The 19,775-nt window shown below is 44.1% G+C and overlaps 2 protein-coding genes across 2 annotated transcripts; both read left to right on the top strand.

Annotated features, from left to right (window-relative positions):
- Window positions 1-343: 343 nt before the first annotated feature.
- gpr6 (G protein-coupled receptor 6) lies at window positions 344-1,330 on the top strand (the record flags this gene model as incomplete). Its single annotated transcript, XM_079753110.1, has 1 exon — window positions 344-1,330. The coding sequence occupies one exon, from the start codon at window positions 344-346 to the stop codon at window positions 1,328-1,330; it is 987 nt and encodes a 328-aa protein (XP_079609236.1).
- An 11,840-nt stretch (window positions 1,331-13,170) lies between these two features.
- Window positions 13,171-15,041, top strand: LOC307088097 (uncharacterized protein). The gene is made up of 2 exons (XM_079753892.1): window positions 13,171-13,232; window positions 13,465-15,041. Exons 1-2 carry the CDS (start codon window positions 13,179-13,181, stop codon window positions 14,926-14,928), a joined length of 1,518 nt encoding a protein of 505 aa, XP_079610018.1. The 5' UTR covers window positions 13,171-13,178; the 3' UTR covers window positions 14,929-15,041.
- Window positions 15,042-19,775: the final 4,734 nt, after the last annotated feature.

The following is a 19,775-nucleotide window of genomic DNA, read 5'->3' as shown; positions in this document are numbered from 1 at the left end:
GATACCTGCGAAACGGAACAAATCTCGAAATCTCAGTTGATTTTGCTTTTTGCCGCTGAAATATCATCTTTCTACGATCATTAAGAAGGTATGTTTGGTGAAATGTATTATTATAAAAAAAAAAGCTGTTTTGTTAGATGTTTTGTCTGATGTCGTTTTCCAAAAACGAAACAGATTTAAGTTGCGATCTTAGTTCCAGGACCGCGGACAGCGCGTTTGGAACCCATTAATAAACAGCTGGTTATATACAGTATATATATTTTTCCTGATTATCTTTGATTTTAGATTCCCACAGAGTTGGAGTATAATATAGTCTCCATGGTAAAGCGCTGAGGTGGACCATATGGATGGAGCTGGGATGGTGAACTCCTCCTCAGCGGCGGTGCCCTGGCCGGCAGAGTCCTTGGAGCCCAACGGCAGCCTCCAGTACTCCTCCGCCCCGCTGCTGTTCCCCGTCAACCCCTGGGACATCATGCTCTGCATGTCGGGCACCGTCATCGCCTGTGAGAACGCCATCGTGGTGGCCATCATCTTCTACACGCCCACCCTCCGGACCCCCATGTTCGTTCTGATCGGGAGCCTGGCCACCGCGGACCTCCTGGCCGGGGTGGGCCTCATCCTCAACTTTGTATTCCAGTATGTGGTCTCCTCGGAGACCATCAGCCTGATCACGGTTGGCTTCCTGGTGGCCTCCTTCACAGCCTCCATCAGCAGCCTGCTGGCCATCACGGTGGACCGCTACCTCTCCATATACAACGCCCTCACCTACTTCTCCGACCGGACCCTGCGCTACGTGCACAGCATGCTGCTCTTCACGTGGGGGGCGTCGCTGGTCCTAGGCCTGATGCCCGTGCTCGGCTGGAACTGTCTGGGCGCGCCGGACGCTTGCAGCATCGTGCGGCCGCTGACCCGCGCCAACCTGACGCTGCTCGCCGCCTCCTTCTTCCTCATCTTCACGCTGATGCTGTCGCTCTACGTCCGGATCTGTAAGATCGTGTGCCGGCACGTGCAGCAGATCGCCCTGCAGCAGCACTTCTTCAGTGCCACACACTACGTGGCCACCAAGAAGGGCGTGTCCACGCTGGCCATCATCCTGGGCACCTTCGGCGCCAGCTGGCTGCCCTTCGCCACCTATTGCCTGGTGGGCCAGAGGGCGTACCCAGCGGTGTACACCTACGCCACGCTGCTGCCCGCCACCTACAACTCCATGATCAACCCCATCATCTATGCCTACCGCAACCAAGAGATCCAGCGGGCCCTGTACCTGCTGCTCTGCGGCTGCTTCAGGGACCACGCAGCCTACCGCTCCAGGTCGCCCAGTGACGTCTGAGCTGGAGAGGGTGTGTGTGTGTGTGTGTGTGTGTGTATGTGTGTATGCGTCTGTCTGTGCGTCTGTCAATGTGTGCGTCCGTCTGTCTGTCTTGTGTGCGTCTGTCTGTCTGTCTGTCTATTCTTTTTATGGATGCATATGTGTGTGTGTGTGTGTGTGTGTTTGTGGGGAGAGAACCCATTGTGCATCCATTGACATTCTGTTACTTGAAGCACCAATAAATGTGTGATGCTACAAATCTTTATCTCACGCTTATATGCACTTTATCACGTCTTTAAAACAAAATGAAATGACATTTAAATGCTGTGAACAAGGTCTGATTTTGGAAATAGTCAAATAAAGCTGTAATCTTGCACTTTATCAAATTTAAAAATGCCAAAGCAGTTTTTGCATCGGCTTATTGTGTGTTAAAAAGTTAGTATTTGTCAGTATTGTGGGTCATTTTCTATTTTGTATTGTTCCATCTATGATTATTTTTAAAAGGAATATATTAATAAAACTGATTAATCATACGACATGATCAATTTCTCTCACGTGTGCCAATGCTGCACGCACATTTAAAAAACTGTCTCTCTCTCTCTCCGTCTCTCTCTGTCTCTCTCTCTCTAAAGATGAGCATGTAACGAACGTGGGGCGATAGGTGCTGCCGGCATCCAGCCAAGATTCCTCATGACAATTATTGAGATTCTATCCAATTCGTCAAGCTTATACAAAACAAAGACAGATTATGCCACGTGTAGGTTTACACGCATGTTTTAGAACTGGGCAACTGTACGACATTGGCAAGCTTTTTAATAGAACTATGCTTGAAAACCGGTTCATTTCAGACGATAAAAAATTCAGCATTCCTGGTGGACCATGTATAGAGGACATCTCTCCGCGTCAGCGGATAGGGAGACATGTATAGGGAACCAGGGATACAATCAATGGGATGTTATACCTTGTACCTTGCTTTGACGATGCACACCAGCACACCAGTGGTGCTGGTGTGCATGTCTTGTTTTCCTCTGTCTTCCCACAGGTACCTCCCTGTGGGAGGTGTTCGTGATTGAAACCAGGCAGTGTAAAAGGCCCCAGGAGGTGTCTCCCTTTCTTTGGATCATGCTGCCAAGTGCTCCATTTTGAGCCATTCCTCATTTATTTGTTTGTCTAGCTGGGGCCCCCTGTTCATAATATCAATGTAGATCACCTTGACTAGAGACACTAGGTTAGCTGGTGTCCCCTGTACATAGCTCACGTAGGTCACCTTGACTAGAGACACTAGGTTAGCAGGGATACCCTGTGCACCCTGTACCCTGTCGCTAGGCTAGTCAGGGTTTTGGTTCTTCTCGTTCTGAGGAGCTCAGCTCTTTAGTCATTGTTTTTTTTTGCTCAGTTGCTTTCTATTGTCTCCGCCATCGGTCCCCTTACCCCCACTTTGTGTTAACACCCACAATAAAGTATATACTTCTACTTTTCATGTGTCTTTCCAATATTTACACCTCTGGTTGTTTGTTCCTTTATCCCTTAGACCTTAAAGGAACATGGACACTCAGAAACTATAGGCCTAGGAATCTCCCTAAGTGTTACTTAAGCAGCTGGAATTGTCTTGCATATAGTTCAAAGGGTCAAATTATTTTTTGTTGATGCCTAAAACAACCAGTGCGATGCCTCAAAGACATCCACTAAGATAAATGTTGTTTAGCTTGGTCTTGGTTAAAGGTTGAAAGGCCCTCAGCTGGCCAATTGAGAGTGCTCTGGAACTGGAGGAAAGGTGAGGCTGCTCCAGACAGCTAATGGACACTGTGTTCAGACTGGGATGTTTGTTCACATCTTTGCTGATCCACCAGGTACCAACAGATGTTTTTTTGTTTTTTTCAGAGTCATTATTATGAGGTATGCAATCGACCAAGAAGCCACTGGATGTAAGGCTGACCCATACCATGATAGCCAACCCTAGTACACATTTGAGGAAACTGAATTGTATTCATAATAATCAGATCCAAAAGTTATTCATTAACGTGACCTCCATCATCTGGAGGCCTATTCGGCATGAATGGATACAGCCAGAGTGAGGGAGGAGGGGGAGGGGGAAATGGACAGGGCCGCAGTGCTGAACTGATAGCCTCTGTGGAAAAAGCATAAGTCAGTATAAGTCTCAGCCATAGAGCATTAAGTAATGCTTGCAAGTTGAAGACGAGAGTGGCCCTCCTATCACTAAAGTACAGAGTGGAAATATTTCAGGAATATCAATTGATAGTTTCTCCTTCTCTCTCTCACACACACACACACACACCCATACACACAAATATACACAGACACTCGAACAAATTGCCTGTGTCTCACTAACAAAATCAACATAAACCATGCACCATTTGTTTTTGCCATATGATATCATGCAGCAATGGTTAGGGTTAGCTATCTAGCAACAGTGAAACACTCACACAACCAGAATATGTAGCCATATGTAGTCATTATTAAAAAACGGTAAACGACGGCAACTCCGATCAGAGAGTAGACGCATACACAGGGAACAGTTCTGTTGTTTGTATATCTTGAATAGGCGAATGACATCAACGATGGCTTCAATGAATAATCAGATGAACGAAAGAATGAATGAGTAAATGTACGAATGGTATTCTGTAAGACAGAATAAGCAATAGACAAATAATTATTACAAGATTTACATACTAAAACACCGGGCTTCAGTACTAGCAATATCCCATAAATGCTATAGAAACATAACTGGCATAAATAGCTTCAACATACACACGTTAACACAGGGCAATATAACAGCCGACAATGGCGCGGCAGAGTGACGTACACATATGCAATGTCTACACGAGGTGCAGGCTAGCTGCCCGATTAATGAGTGAATCAACTAACACAATAGCAGAAACCAGCTCAAACACACAAATCACGGCCACTATATGGAACAGAATTGCGGACTGCATATAACATTTATCCTGCATAAATATACATAAATATACGTCGTTCAGTATTAACTCACTCTACACGAACGCATTCTCTGTCGTTGCGGGTTATGCAATCCAGGCGCAACGAACTCTGACGTAGTCCCGTGCACCTCGTAAATATTATATATCTATATGCGATACGATATAACGAACTAACAGGGAATTTACAACAGTGTGTGTGTGTGCGTGTGCGTGTGCGTGTGTGTGTGTGTGGCTGTAGCAGATCAGTCCCAAGACCCTCACTGAAGACCAAGGAAGGAGTTGAACAGGTTCAGTGGGTTCCCTGCTCTAAGGAGTTCAGCTCTGCTGTATGGCCTTTAACTTTACTTAAAATTGCGCTAAAAAGATAGCTTGGCCTCCCATTTTGCTGCTGGGAGCTTTCTTGAAGAGCCGCTCATTCTCATACTTCCCCGTCGACACTCCCTTCCAGAGGCTCCCGGCCACTCCAAGGAAGTCCACCAAAAGAACCGTTGTGGAGAAAACTGAAGTAGTATGTACATATAAACATACACACACACACACACACACACACACAGATTCCTGGCTTCATATGTAGATGATTGAACTTTTATATGCAAGGTCACGATCATTGTTAAGACATAACACAACTGTTCAAAATGAGTTAGTCCTAACCGACGTCATTGCGCAAAGGTGAGTATTGCTGACTTAAGTCTAATAGAGTGAAACTAACATTTTCTGAAGATGGACTACAACAAGCGCTCTTTCGATCCATGCGTTCTTGTCGTATTGATTTCAATCAGGTTGTCGCCAACAGTGAGAACCACTTAGGTCAGACTAGGTCAACGGGAATATTTTAGGCCGCTCGAATCCCAATTCACAACTGAAAAAAGAGGCTAAACTTATGTTGATGTTGGAATTAACTGGCCCCAGGATTCTTTCTTAAATGTGAAGTTGGCATTTTATTTCCTTCTCTTCTTCTGCTTTACCGCATCTCTCATGCGTCTTCGCGTAGTCGGTAAACTTTGTCGGTGGCCTGTTGCTTTCAATACTGCCGCCGTAAAGGATTATTGGTAACAAATATCTCCTTTCCTTTCGTAAAGGTTGGTCAGGAGTAACCTATGCTAAAGGAGGGTTAAAGGGGAACTATGCAACTTTTTTGGCTTAATTGACTTAATATAACAGGTAAAGAGTCATTGTGATGGTTCTATAACACTCTATGGGTCGATTGGTCTCTGTTTCGACTCCCCCTAGCGCATCTTGGCGGAAAAAGGGAATATGCAAGTTTCTGCCGGCGACCCGCCGCCCACTCTTGCGGGAGTCTCGGATCTCGCAAAGCACCGAATTGCTTTACGGCACTACAGACCAGTGATGGGCAGTAACCCAATGAACCGCCTTAGAAGTAAGGCGTTACTGTAATCCAATTACTTTTTTCAAATAACGAGTAAAGTAAGGGATTACAATTGCAAAAATAGTAATTCGATTACTTTTACTTTCCAGCAAGCAGCCTACGTTACTGCGTTACTAAACCGTGATTTATTTTTGCCATAGACAGTAAAAGAATTTGGGATTTTGCCGTATTTGCTTTGTGAGACTGTCTCGTGACAATGATGTAGCCTATAGCGGCGCGACGTCTAGAAGTAAACAAGACACGTGTGTGCAAGACATGGCGTACGGGAGAGAGAGCGAACAATGGAGCATTTAATTCAAGGAAGTTCAGACATTACCTTGAGTTTGACTCGGTAAAAGATGTAAAAAACATTAACGTCCGCTGTACACTCTGTGTGGGAAGAAAGATTTTGTCTACAGCGAAAAGTTCCACCTCAAATCTGAGCAAGCACCTAGCAAGCCGGCACAAGAATGTGAAACTCACTGAGACACCCCGAAATCCCAACATGACCGCTGCAGCAACAGAGGGACCCTCTCCTGCTAAACAGGTGAAAATAGACTCAAGAGCGTCAGCGACAGGACTTAGTGCCGCTGAACTGAAGAAGCTTGTTGCTGGCTATATTGTCGAGGACATGTTGCCCATTTTCACTGTAGACTCTGATTCATTCCGACGCATCGTAGAAAAAATACCAACCAAAAGTGGTGTCAAGCTGCCGCAGAGAAAGTCATTTGCAGGAAACCTTGAGAGAGAATACGACATAATGGAAGGTAATTTGAAGGCTGCACTCGGAGATGTAGACTTTGTTTCCACTACTGCTGACATTTGGACGAAGAATAATAAAAGTTTCATGGGAGTGGCGGTTCACTGGATTAATTCCACTTTACAATGCAACAAGGCCGCGCTAGCATGTAAGAGAATTAGAGGCAGGCACACCTATAATGTAATTGGAGCAGAGATCGAAGAAATTCATTCATCATATCGACTGCACAGCAGAGTTGTTGCCACTGTAACGGATAATGCATCAAATTTTGCCAAAGCATTCAGAGTATGTCAGCCCTGTAATTTGGAGTCTTAATCTGAAAATGATGAAGCAGGTGATGACGAGGAACCGACTTTTACACTTTGTTACACTTTGTTTGTTTTAAGCAGTGAGTACTATTACTAAAATGATAAAAGTTAAATATCAGTTCAATATCAGGGATATTGATCATCATTAATCATGAATATTAGTCATAACATCAACAGAAGATTAAAATAAAGAGGTAAAAATAACCTCAACGATAATTAAATCTCATACAGTATTGATAGGGCATGAGATGGTTTAGGTCAGTTAAGATCACAGAATAATTAAAATAGCAGATTATATAGAAAAATAAATATATTCTTATTTATATCGTATTGTATTTTACAGGCCATCAAAGTTCGTTTTGATCCTGTACTGGATAGCCAAGAGGGACTTCTTGCAGCGGCCACTTGTCCCAAGTTCAAACATAGATGGCTGAGATATGAGCGTAGGAGAGAGCATGTGAAGAAGCTTCTGATAAGAGAGTGTCGTAAAGTTGCTCCAGCAGCGGACAATGCTAATGTGTCCTAACTGCCAGCCAGCCCAGCTGAAATTGACTTTTTTGATTATTTAAAACCAACCCACAGAAAGCTTCTCAGCAGAAAAAGAGGTTACTGACTATTTTAGGTCTGGGTATGAGCTTGAGATTCTAAATCAGTTCCTTAACCTCAAAAAGATGTACATGAAATACAACTCTCCAACTCCATCCAGTGCACCAGTTGAACAGCTGTTCAGCTTGGGAGGATTGATGCTTTCCCCGAAAAGGAACAGGCTCTCTGCTGGGAGGTTTGAAAAGCTTCTGCTGATGCGGTATCACCACTGTTTCACTCCGAAAGAAAACAAAAAAACATAGGGCCTTGTCATAAAATGAGACTTGACTAACACACACACTTTTCCGCTTGCCTGAACCTGCAGACATATGACAGGGGTCAGATCCCCTCCACACACACACACTCCTATACAGAAGCACTCCCCTCCACACACACACACACACACACACACACACACACACACGTAGAAGCAAACCTCAATCCCACACAAACATAGAGGCAGTCCCCTCCACACACACACACACTGACATTCACATCCACACACTCCGAGAAACACATCCTTCCACACACACACAGCTCAAACACATACTCTTCTTTGACATTAGAACAGCCTAAATGTGGCATGCAACAGCATTTTCTGTTTTGGTAAACGCATTACTCCTCTCTGCACTGCAACTGTTAAAAGATGTAAATGTTAATAGAGACTTTGGTTTTAATTATTTTATTGCTGTATTTTATTTACATCTTTTCGAATGAAGGTGTGTATACACACCAAAACGATTTTCTTTAAATGAGAGACTGTTGCATTTAATGTATTTTTTTGTTTGCAATGTGCATAGTTAAAAAGATTGAGACTAATAAAAACAAGTTTTAAAAAAGCGTATTCAGGTTGTGCATAGCTAGTGTGCTTTTGACAAGTAACTAAGTAAAGTAATTAGTAAAGTAACTAATTACTTTTGAAAATAAGTAATAAGTAAAGTAACTGGATTACTTTCTTGGATAAGTAATCAGTAACTAATTACTTTTTCCAAGTAACTTGACCACCACTGCTACAGACCCACAAAAACGGAACCGGCTCGATATAAACACAAGTAGCAAAGGGATTGTTACATTCATCATGGATCAGCCGACTAAAAAGAGACAGAGAAACCCAATGAACCCGACAGAGAGGCTAGACACGAGTAAACGTTAGGCAAGATTTTCAGGAATAGCGTGAACTGAAAGAAAAGGACTGCAAATTACTTCCGTCAAGTTGGAAAGAAATTGGCAGATTCGGAGTTTGCGGTTCAATAGATCATCAGTGAAACATCATTGCGACACAAATAACACCTCTAGCTAAATGTAGTAACCTAGAGAACCAGCTACAACCTTGTTTTCCTCCAAACGAGCCGTCTTTAGAGAACGGTGAATTGCATTGGCTTCTATGAGCTGTTGGCTTTCAGCCGCGAGCTTAGGGACCGTCTGCAAAGTTCAAAACAGAAAACGACCACAATGGTCAAATTTCAATAGCGTCGCCATTGTTGAATCTAGAGCCCCAAAACTTGTTCCATATAGCCATGGCTTCTATATGGTCTTACTAAAACCTTTACTTTGGAAAAATATATCTCCTTATTGTTAAGAATTTTTTGTTTGCAATAGTTTCAATAGCGTCGCCACTGATGAATCTAGAGCTCCAAAACTTGTTCCATATAGGCAAGGCCTCAATATGGTCTTACTACAACCTTTAGTTTTGAAGAATATATTTCTTATTTTTGAGGAATTTTTATTTGGCCAAAATTTTAATAGCGTCGCCGTTATTGACCCTAGAGCACTACAACTTGTTCTATATAGGCATGGCCTCTATATGGTCTTACTACAACCTTTAGTTTAGAAAATTATATCTCTTCTTATTTTTGAGGAATTTTTATTTGGCAAAAATGTCAATAGCGTCGCCAATATTGATTCCAGAGCCCCACAACTTGTTCCATATAGGCACGGCCTCTATATGGTCTTACTACAACCTTTAGTTTTGAAAAATATATATCTCTACCTATTTTTAAGGAATTTTTATTTAGCAACAATTTCCATAGCGTTGCCATTATTGACTCTAGAGCCCCAAAACTTGTTCCATATAGGGATAGCCTCTATATGGTCTTACTACAACCTTTAGTTTAGAAAAATATATCTCTAGAGTCAATAATGGCAACGCTATTGAAATTCGCTAAAGGTCCCATGGTATGAAAATCTCACTTTATGAGGGTTTCTAACATTAATATGCAGTGTTTCCCCCAGCACTGTATGGATATCATTGCCTTAACAACAATAGGGCCCCACCTTGACTACCAATGAATTTACTACCATTTTTAAAATATTTTTTATTTAATTATTATGCATTAACAAAGTACAAAATTCTCGTACGGAACAAAAAATAAAGATAAATAATGCATTGGTGATATTGTTCAAAACAATAGTCCTGCGAACTGAAACTGTGAACTGAAACCCACACCGAAGACTGCAAGGCCACGAGACAAACCCCCATGCGACATGGAGGAGAAAGGGATTGTTGTCAGCGGGCAGCCGAGGGACCACCGCCTCTGCGCTGCCTGCTGCCCGCTGCAGGAAGCGGTGGTGCCTAAGCGCTGCCGAGGCGGTGGCCCCTTCCGGCTCCATGTCGTGGTTCAGTCTACTTCAGATTGATGTGGACGTGGAAGAACCAGAGACGTCGGAGAACCCGACGCAGTCGTTTGAGATTCATAATATCGTCTGAAGGCACACACCGCTTTTGGCCGTGATAATATGTGATAATATATATTATATGATATCTATGTATAAAATGATATTATGTAGATATAGAGCTCCAGGACTCCTGCCGAAGCACGCGGAGTGTTCTAGAATAGTTACAGAACACGGCCAAAAGCTGTCTGCGCCTCGCCATTGCGATACATCCACTGTAAACAGAGCGCATGGTACCGTGGCCGAAGCTGCTCAGGGCCACACCCCACTCACCTCCTTGACCCGCCTCTCTCCTCCTCATTTGCATTAAAGCTACAGACACCGAAACGGCGCGTTTGGGGAAAGCTCAATGTAAGACTGGCTCGTAGTGGCTGTTATTCGGGAACTTCTTCAAATACTGTGTTAGGGGCCCACTAATATCTATATTAAAGCATCCATGAAGTAGCATGCTATGGGACCTTTAAAATATAAGAAGAGATATATTTTTCAAAACTAAAGGTTGTAGTAAGACCATAATGAGGCCATGCCTACATGGAACAAGTTCTGGTGCTCTAGAGTCAATAATGGCAACGCTATTGAAATTGTTGCAAACCAAAAAAATTATATTGAATTTTTTGCCAAATAGAAATTCCTCAAAAATAAGAAGAGATAGATTTTTCAAAACTAAAGCTTGTAATAAGACCATATAGAGACCATGCCTATATGGAACACGTTTTGGAACTCTAGAGTGAATAATGGCGACGCTATTGAAATTGTTGCTAAATAAAAAATCCTAGAAAATAAGAGGAGATATATTTTTCAAAACTAAAGATTGTATTAAGACCATATGGAGGCCATGCCTATATGGAACAAGTGTTGGGGCTCTGGAGTTAATAATGGTGACGCGATTGAATATTTTGCCAAATAAAAATTCCTCAAAATTAAGAAGAGATATATTTTTCAAAACTAAAGGTTGTAGTAAGACCAGATAAAGGCCCTGCCTACATGAAACAAGTTGTGGGGCTCTGGAGTTAATAATGGCGACGCTATTGACATTTTTTCTAAATAAAAATCCCTTAAAAATAAGAAGAGATATATTTTTCAAAACCAAAGGTTGTAGTAAGACCATATAGAGGCCATTCCTATATGGAACAAGGTTTGGGGCTATAGGGTCAATATCGGCGACGCTATTGAATTTTTGGCCAAATAAAAAATCCTCAAAAATAAGAGATATATTTTCCAAAAATAAAGGTTGTAGTATAACCATATAGAGGCCATGCCTAAATGGAACAAGTTCTGGGGCTCTAGGGTCAATAATGGCGACGCTATTGAAATTGATCCAAACCAAAAAAATAGACATTGAAATATTGCCAAAGGAAAAATCCTTTAAAATAAGTAAAGTTATATTTTTCAAAATTAAATGTTGTAGTAAGACCATATAGAGACCATGCCTGTATGGAACAAATGTTGGGGCTCTAGAGTCAATAATGGCGAGGCTATTGAAATATGACCATTGTGGTCGTTTTCCGTTTCGCATTTTGCAGACGGTCCCTAAACTCGCGGCTGAAAGCCGACAGCTCATAGAAGCCAAAGGCAGAAGCCAAAGGCACCGTTGGATAAAGACGGCTCGTTTGGATGAAAACAAGGTTGTAGCTGGTTCTCTAGGTTACTACATTTTGCTAGAGGTGTCATTTGTGTCGCAACGATGTTCAACTGATGATCTATTGAACCGCAAACTCAGAATCTGCCAATTTCTTTCCATCTTTACGGAAGTCCAAAACACGTTTGTTTCCATGGTTGTTTTGCTGTTCGTCTGTCTCGTCCCCCAGATACAGGCTAAATCCCCGAATCCAGGTTCTTGTTTATTTAGATCACTAGATCGCTATTCGAATGCCTTAGATTTTTCTAAGAGTGTATAGCCTTTAAATATCATGTGATATGTCCGGCTGGCCATATAATGCAGTAGGGGAGAACGGGGTAATGTGAGACATTGGGTAATGTGATACACCCCCTGTATCTAGGCAACGGGACACATTTGTGGTCATGTGACCATTATGTTTTCAAGCCCCTCCCATTTCCCCTTGGCCATGAAGGAGAGAACCTCCTGGTGCTGTGGTAAGCATGTTTTTTTCACAAAAATATATTTTTTGCATGTTAAAGTAAATTTTCTTGCTGTCAACTTAATCAACTGTTGTGCCAAAGCAAATTGATTCAGGTAGAAAAACTTATATCATACATGTTGATGAACTACCAACATATAAAACCATGTGATGATGCTAGCTGAAGATTGGCTTGATTTACTAAGAGAGGTCATTTTTTCTAAAATGGTGGTGGTGGGGGAAAGTGAGACAAATGCTGTGGGGTGAAGTGAGACAGTGTCTCACTTTACCCCACCATGAGGCACAAGTTAAGTTTAGTCTTAAACATATTTTAATGTAATATTACATCACATATGTTTTATTTTTAATGTCATAAACATTGTAGAAAAGCCATCATGCCAAGGACATACAGCAGGAAGACAACCTGGGGCAAAACATCCCTTGAGGAGATGGAAAGTGCAGCCGCTGAGGTCAAGGAAGGGAAGATGTCTTTAAGAGCAGCTGCAAGGGACAGACATATTGACAAGTCAAGCCTCCTAAGGTTCATGAAGAAAAAAGAGAAAGGGGAAGTAAAATTAGTAGCCTGGGGTGCAGTAGCTGAGGCAAAGAGAATATTCACAGATGAGATGGAGGAGGAGCTTGCCCAACACTTGAAACAACTAGCTGACCAGTTCCATGGCCTTCCTCCAGTTAAGTGCCGTCAACTGGCATTTGAATATGCAGAGAAAAACTATATCCCTGTCCCTGCCAATTGGACAAAGACACAATGTGCAGGTAGGCTAGGGTGTTCAAGAGATCACATGATTCTGTAGGTTAACTAAGGCCAACAGATCTTGCCACAAAGCTAAATCTTATAATAATGAATTGTCTACTCTAGGTGCAGATTGGTTTGGCAGCTTCCTAGCACGTCGCCATCTCTCTGTCCGAACTCCAGAGGCAACATCAATGGGAAGGGCTACAGCCTTCAATAAAACTACAGTCGCGGAGTTCTTTGACAATCTGGCTGTAGTGATGGACAGGTGACAGAATTAATTCTGTAGTTGCACATTTTTATGGAGGATTTACCAGTAATATTTGTTTTTGATTCTGATAAGGTTCTTCCCTTGCGTCTCATCTTTAACCGGCATAAATTCCCTCCACACATGATTTACAATGTGGATGAAACAGGCGTATTTACAGTACAAAAGCCACGGCAGGTAAGCTACACATGATACACTAGAGAGCACCAGGCTGATACTGAGGGGCTTGTGATAATGACCAGCTAGCTATTGACAGAATGCAGAAACTAATGCTATTAGTAATTTTGTGAACTTGTCAACTGGAAAAAATGAATGGACTGAAAATAAGTACAATTAAATACAACTTTCAGACCAGTGGTAGCCTACTAATTGCACATGCCATTGATTCTAAACTTTCTATTTGATTCAGGTTGTGACAGAGAAAGGAAAAAAGCAAGTTGGTTCTGTCACATCGGCTGAGAGAGGAGAGTTGGTGACTGTGGTGTGTGCAGTGAATGCTGCTGGGAATGCCACATCTCCCATGTTTGTCTTCCCCAGAGTTAAGTTTAAGGACTGCTTCATGATAGGAGCACCTCCAGGAGCCAAAGGTACCTCCACCAGAACGGGATGGATGAATGAAGACACCTGGCCTGAGTTCTTTGATCACCTGATACAGCACACTAACTGCACCCCTGACCGTCCCATGCTGCTTATCCTGGATAACCTGAAGGCTCACATCTCACTCAAAGCAGTAGAAGTAGCCAAGAGCAACGGTATTGTTCTGCTCACCATCCCTCCCCACACATCCCATCGATTGCAGCCTCTCGACGTGACCGTGTATGGCCCGTTCAAGACCCAATACAGCCAAGCTCTTGATGGGTGGATGAGATCTAACCCTGGCAAAACAGTCTCCATCTACCAGATTGCTGGACTTGTGAATGAGGCCTTCATGTCAGCAGTGACACCACGCAACATCACTTCTGGATTTAGGTCCACTGGGATTTTCCCATATAACCGAGAAATTTTCCCTGATGGAGCGTTTGCACCATCCATGGTGTCCGACCGGCCAAACCCTGAGCTGCAGCCTGCCACTGCAGATGATCCGGATGGTCCACCCACTTCAGATGGTCCACCCGCTGCAGATGGTCCACCCGCTGCAGATGGTCCACCCGCTGCAGATAAATCACTCGATGATGCTAATTCATCCACTGCACATGGTCCACATGGATGTGCCCCGCCAGCTGACTCAGATGTGCCACGTGTTCCCAGCCGACCTGGATATGTGTCTCCTCGTGAAATCGTACCACTTCCCAAATGTTCCCCCAGAACACAAACCAAACGAAAGCGTGTGAAGACAGCCATCATAACTGATACTCCTGAGAAGCAGGCAATTGAAAAGGCTTATAAAGAAAGTCAAAAGAAACTGGCAGGGAAAAAGCAAAATAGCAAAGAAAAGGGAAAACCGAAAAAGAAAGCAACCAAAAAGAAAATCGTAGTTAGCAGCTCTGAGGAGAGTGATGTCCCTGTCCCACTTGATGATGTGTCTGACGAAGAGAGCTCTGAGGATGAGAGAAGTGATCCAGGAAACACAGATCTGTCCGTGGGTGACTTTGTAATAGTAAACTTTGCAACCAAACACAGGAGCGTCCGTTACATTGGCATGGTTGAGAAAGTTGAGGATGACGAAATACTTGCACAATTTCTCAGAAGAATCAAGGGAAACACGAAAGAGTGCGAGAGACCCATGTTTGCTATAAAGGAAAATGATGTGGCACATGTTCATAAAAGTGACGTGGTGAAGAAGCTGCCTCAACCTAAAAGGCCTGGAGGAACCACACGGAGAGAGCAACTCTTCATCTTTCCCTGTAACCTTCAGGGCTGGAATGTAGAGTAGCCTACTTCGAGTTAACACATAAAGCACATCCAAAGAGTAGGCTGATGTTCTTATCCATGTGGATCTAGTCCTGTGTTCTGAGTCCCAGGCTGTTCTAGCTGTTTCGTTTTTGTGTTCTGACTCCCAGACTGTGTTCTAATCTATCTGGTTCTATCTGTCATTTGAATGTTAATTAAAACATTTTGAATTATACTATGTTGTATTTGATTTTGTTCAGAGTTACTTTAAAGTGTTCAGAAAAAAAAGGGCTTAATTGACAATCCCCATGATTCTGTAACTAGTCTGAAATTAGTTGTGGAATGTGTGGTTGTCAAGCAAGCTGTCAGGATTCTAACTACACAACACTACACAACTTACAACATGTTTTGTTATGGTAGTTTCAGAGTGGATAAAGTAAGTGGATCAGTTTACCCCTTGCTGATTCACTTTACCCCATTGATTTCGCTGGTCTGTCTCAGTTTACCCCTGAGATGGGGTAAAGTGAGACACAAGACCACTTTTTAAAAAACAATCATATTTTCACTGCCCTTCGTCCTGAATTCATTCTGATAATTTCCATGGCTAGGAAACATCCTGAATTAATGGTAAATGTGTACATTTTACTGATATGTCATTTTAGCTGGCTTAGAGGGGAGCAAATGTAAAAAATGTCTCACTTTACCCCACTCTCCCCTACCCTGTACGAGAGCTGCTAGTTAGCACATATTCGTCGGTAACAGAACTGTTGATACGTGAACCTCCATTATAGCTTTAGGCATGTTATACCTTTGGTGTAGTTCCCCGCTTGTAAACATGTTTGTAAAAAGATTGCTTTGTATTTTTTTTTTCTTAGTTACAAGCGTTGGCAAACAGCATTGTTATGAGGCTTGAGGCTTGATGACCCAAAACGGCTCGGCCTGCCTGCCCCGGTACAGCCACCACCCACATCCGAACTTGTGCGGGTACAAGTGTCACGAGAAAATCCAGAGAACCCTCAAGATGTTACACAATAGCCGTAAGGCAAAAAACAAACCATGAAGAACTGTCACTTGCATTTCTATCAATATCCAAAATAAATATTTTTCTAACCAAAGTGTGTATTATTGAACAAATGAAAGAAAGGTGGTGCAAACATCTGTTATTTAAAAAAATGGGGACATTTTAAAACCATATACAATGATATTTATTTACAATGATTATTTGCAAGCATTTACACGTAAACATAAATAGGTCACTAATCTTCCAGATGTAACCGGTTAGTTTCTGGCGTTTCAGGGCTTCCTCCTCAGATGGAGCAAAGACGAGTTGGTCATCCAGATAACAGAGGAGACTTGAGAAGTTCAAGTCACCGAAGACACTAATCATCCTCCCCATAAAGGATGCGGGACTGTTGCATAGGCCATGGGGAAGGCTGTTGTATTCGTACAGCCCCAAGGACGTCGTAAAGGCCGTGTACCGCCTGTCAGACTCATGGAGGGGGATGTTGTAAAACCCCGAAGTGAGATCCATGGTGCTGAAAAAGGCGTTTCCACCAAGGGCGGCAAGGCAGTCGGCTTGGTCGGGCAGCGGGTGGGCATCCTTGAGGGTCTTGGCATTAAGCCAGCGAAAGTCAGTGCAGATCCTCATGTCTCCTGACTTCTTCCAGACCAGCGGCGAAGCATATTCACTGACTGACTTACTGATGATACCTTTCAACTCCATCTCAGACAGCACCTCTCTCAGTTTATGATAGTGAGCTGGAGAGACACGCCGATAGGGTAGCCGGCAGGGGTGATCATCAGTAAGGTGAATCCGATGTACAAACTCCTCCGCCTCCCCACAGTCCAGTTTGTCCTTGGAGAAGACATCCTGATAGGTGATCACAAGGTCAGCCAGACATTGTTTCCATTCATCGGACACTTCACAGCCTTCAAGGTTGACATCTGCCAATCCACAGTCCTTAAGCCGCTGAAAGGGGGCAGAGGAGGCATCTGAGTTGGTGACAGGGTCAGCTGCCTGACCAGCCTGTGGCCTACACACACCCTGGGAGATAGGAAGGTCCTCCACAGCGACACAAGGAAAGATATCCGCCACTCTTGCATAGCGGCGCAGTGTCACAGGTCTCTTAGTTGGGTTGAGGATCTTCATTGGGACCCAGCGATCTCCCCACATGGGTGCCACAACCCGTCCGATGATGATGCCTCTAGGTGCAGAACGGGAAGAGGTGGGCTCCACGACGACAGTGCTCCCAGGTGACACAGGAGGACTTCTTGGCAACTTCCCCCACACCAGATACTCCTGCTGTGGTGCAAGGACAACAGCCTGACGTAGTCTAACGGTGCCAACCTTGTCAGGCAGTTCAGGACCAGACCAACGGCTGATGCAACTGAGCAACTGAAGAAACTGCTCATACTCGGGGTCTGAGGTGTCAGAGCAGATGAGCTCCCAATACTTCTCATCAGACTTCATCCTCTCTATCATGGGCCTGATAACTTTGCTTCCAATGATAAGCTCGTCCCTCTGCCCTGGAACAAGGAAAGTTGGCACGATTAATTTGGATCCATAAATCTCAATGCTGAGGTCGTAGATACATCTGGGTTGTGTCATAAGGCCACCACAGCCAACAAGGACCACCTTCTCGGGCACCCGACGACTCGGGAGAACACCAGCGATTTTAAGCTTGGACTCTGCCTCCACACTGAGTTTGCATGACATGCTCCCTGAATCAAGCATCCCTCTCAATGTAGACTGGCCCCCGATGGACATAGGAGCATTAAACAGGTCACTAGCTCCTTCCACTCTCTGTGACCCCACAACAATCACTTTTTCTGTCATCAGGAAGACTACTACAGCAGTTCACATAGGTTGATTGCAAATCCTGTTCTTTACTAAGGGCCTCACTAGCACTGCCCATGTTACCCCTCTTACTACATGGGCGGGCTAGTTTAAATCAGCATTGGAGGGAGAAGGGGGGAGGCATGGCTGGGGAACGAGAGGCCCGTGGGCACTCATGTCTTATATGACCAGGACTGAAGCAGTTGAGGCACAATCTGTAAAGTCTACAGTAAGCATGGGTTGAATGGTCCCTGGAACCATAAACTCTGCACGTAAAGGGCTCAGAACCCTGCTGTTGACGGGGCCGGCCAGCCTGACAGTGGACTGGCTGACGGTTGACTGGCTGGCGGTTCCCTGGACTTTGACTGGTTGCAAGGGAAGCGTTGCACAAGGACAGAACTTTGTCAAACATAGCCATGACCTGTTGAACACCAGGGTCTGTAGCTGGTGAGTCAGCGGCAGCAGGAGCTGGATCAGAGACTGCAGCAGGAGGTACGGACAAGGAAGCAGGCTCATGTGGGCCCACAAACACGTTACCCGACCGAGGGTGACTGCAGTCCAGGGTAGAAGTTTGAGACACACCAGAATCAAAATGCTGAAAGGAATCAGTCACAGGGCTCTGACTGTAAGCTGACAGACCCACTGCGTGTCGGGACTGGGCGGCTGTCTTCCTCACAGTTCTCACGCGACTATCCAGACGCTCCTGAAACTCAGCTGCGGTCCACCGCTCAGGGGCCTTCAGTTGGAATGACATGGCAAGACTGGGGTCGGGACAGTGATTAATGAACATCATGACCACTTCAGCACTGGGGTCCTCTACAGACCTGCCTCGCCTCCGGAGGCACTCGTCAGCAGCATCGATGGACTTGTTCAGGCGAATCCAATAGTCCATAGCACCCTAATCAGCATGGGGAATTGTGCTATAGAAGTCTTTTATGGGCAACTTGGAGAATGACAGCTCACTAAAGTTACCCTTCAATATGTCGAACACAGACGTGGGTAGGTCAGTCGCCCTCAGTTCAGGGCAGCTGCGGAGCGACACCTTCACCACGTCTTCCCTAGCTTTGCCTGTTAGTCTTGACATTATCAGGTCAAACATTTCAGCATGAGTATGACATCTAACCCTATTCAGGTAACATCTCATCACGTCCTCCCATTCATGAACAGAGAATTCATCAGCATGATCACCCCTGAAGAAAGGCGGGGCCTTGGCGTCAGACTGCACAACGACCTTCAACTGTGATAAATCAGCATGACTGTATGACTGACTTGTAGGAGACTGAGGCTGAACGATACTGGGCCCGCGCATAGTGCTAAGGCTGGCTGAGATGTTATCACCAATCTGTTTAGCCAAATCTGTAATCATATCCCCAAAAGCCTCAACAGAGATGACTTGTGTAGGCTTCTGGTCTGACTGGAAAATTGGCGTGGAAGTAGCGGTGGGGGCCAACGGTGGGTCAACAACTGACTGATCAACTGTGTAGTTGAGAACACTGGGGGACACAGACCTACCCCTGCCATAACACAGTGAAGATACCTGCTGGCCCCTCCCCACCCCAAAGGTGACATCCAGCCCACGGCCAGCCATAGTATGCACCTCTAAAGTATCTTCCCCCGGACATTACAAAGGAAGAGTAATACTGGCAGAAACAGGAGAAAAAAGTAATAATAATAATAATAATAAAATAAAAATAACACCAACTGAAAACACACTATAAACAGCTATGTACAATTTAACAATATGAGCCTAGCATGGCATAGTACAAAAACCCCATAAGGCAACTAAAATTATATGTGCATAACCACCTATATGGGATGACAGGGAAATGTTGCAACACTGATGTAAAACAAATAGACCCACAAATACTTGACAAATAAAAATGATTAATTAACCCGTCTTCATTAGGATCATTCTGTCTCCTAAATCCATATACAGCACAGTTTATACCTAATTTTTCCCTTCAAGACCAAAGCGTCTCTTTAACCCTCTGATTGCCCAACGCACACAACTCTCCTGGAGGGACTAGCGACAGCATACCATCTCGATCTATGAA

This window comes from Pollachius pollachius, assembly GCF_949987615.1.
Source record: "Pollachius pollachius genome assembly, chromosome: 16".
NCBI lineage: Eukaryota > Metazoa > Chordata > Actinopteri > Gadiformes > Gadidae > Pollachius > Pollachius pollachius.
This window is presented reverse-complemented; position numbering and strand designations above follow the sequence as displayed.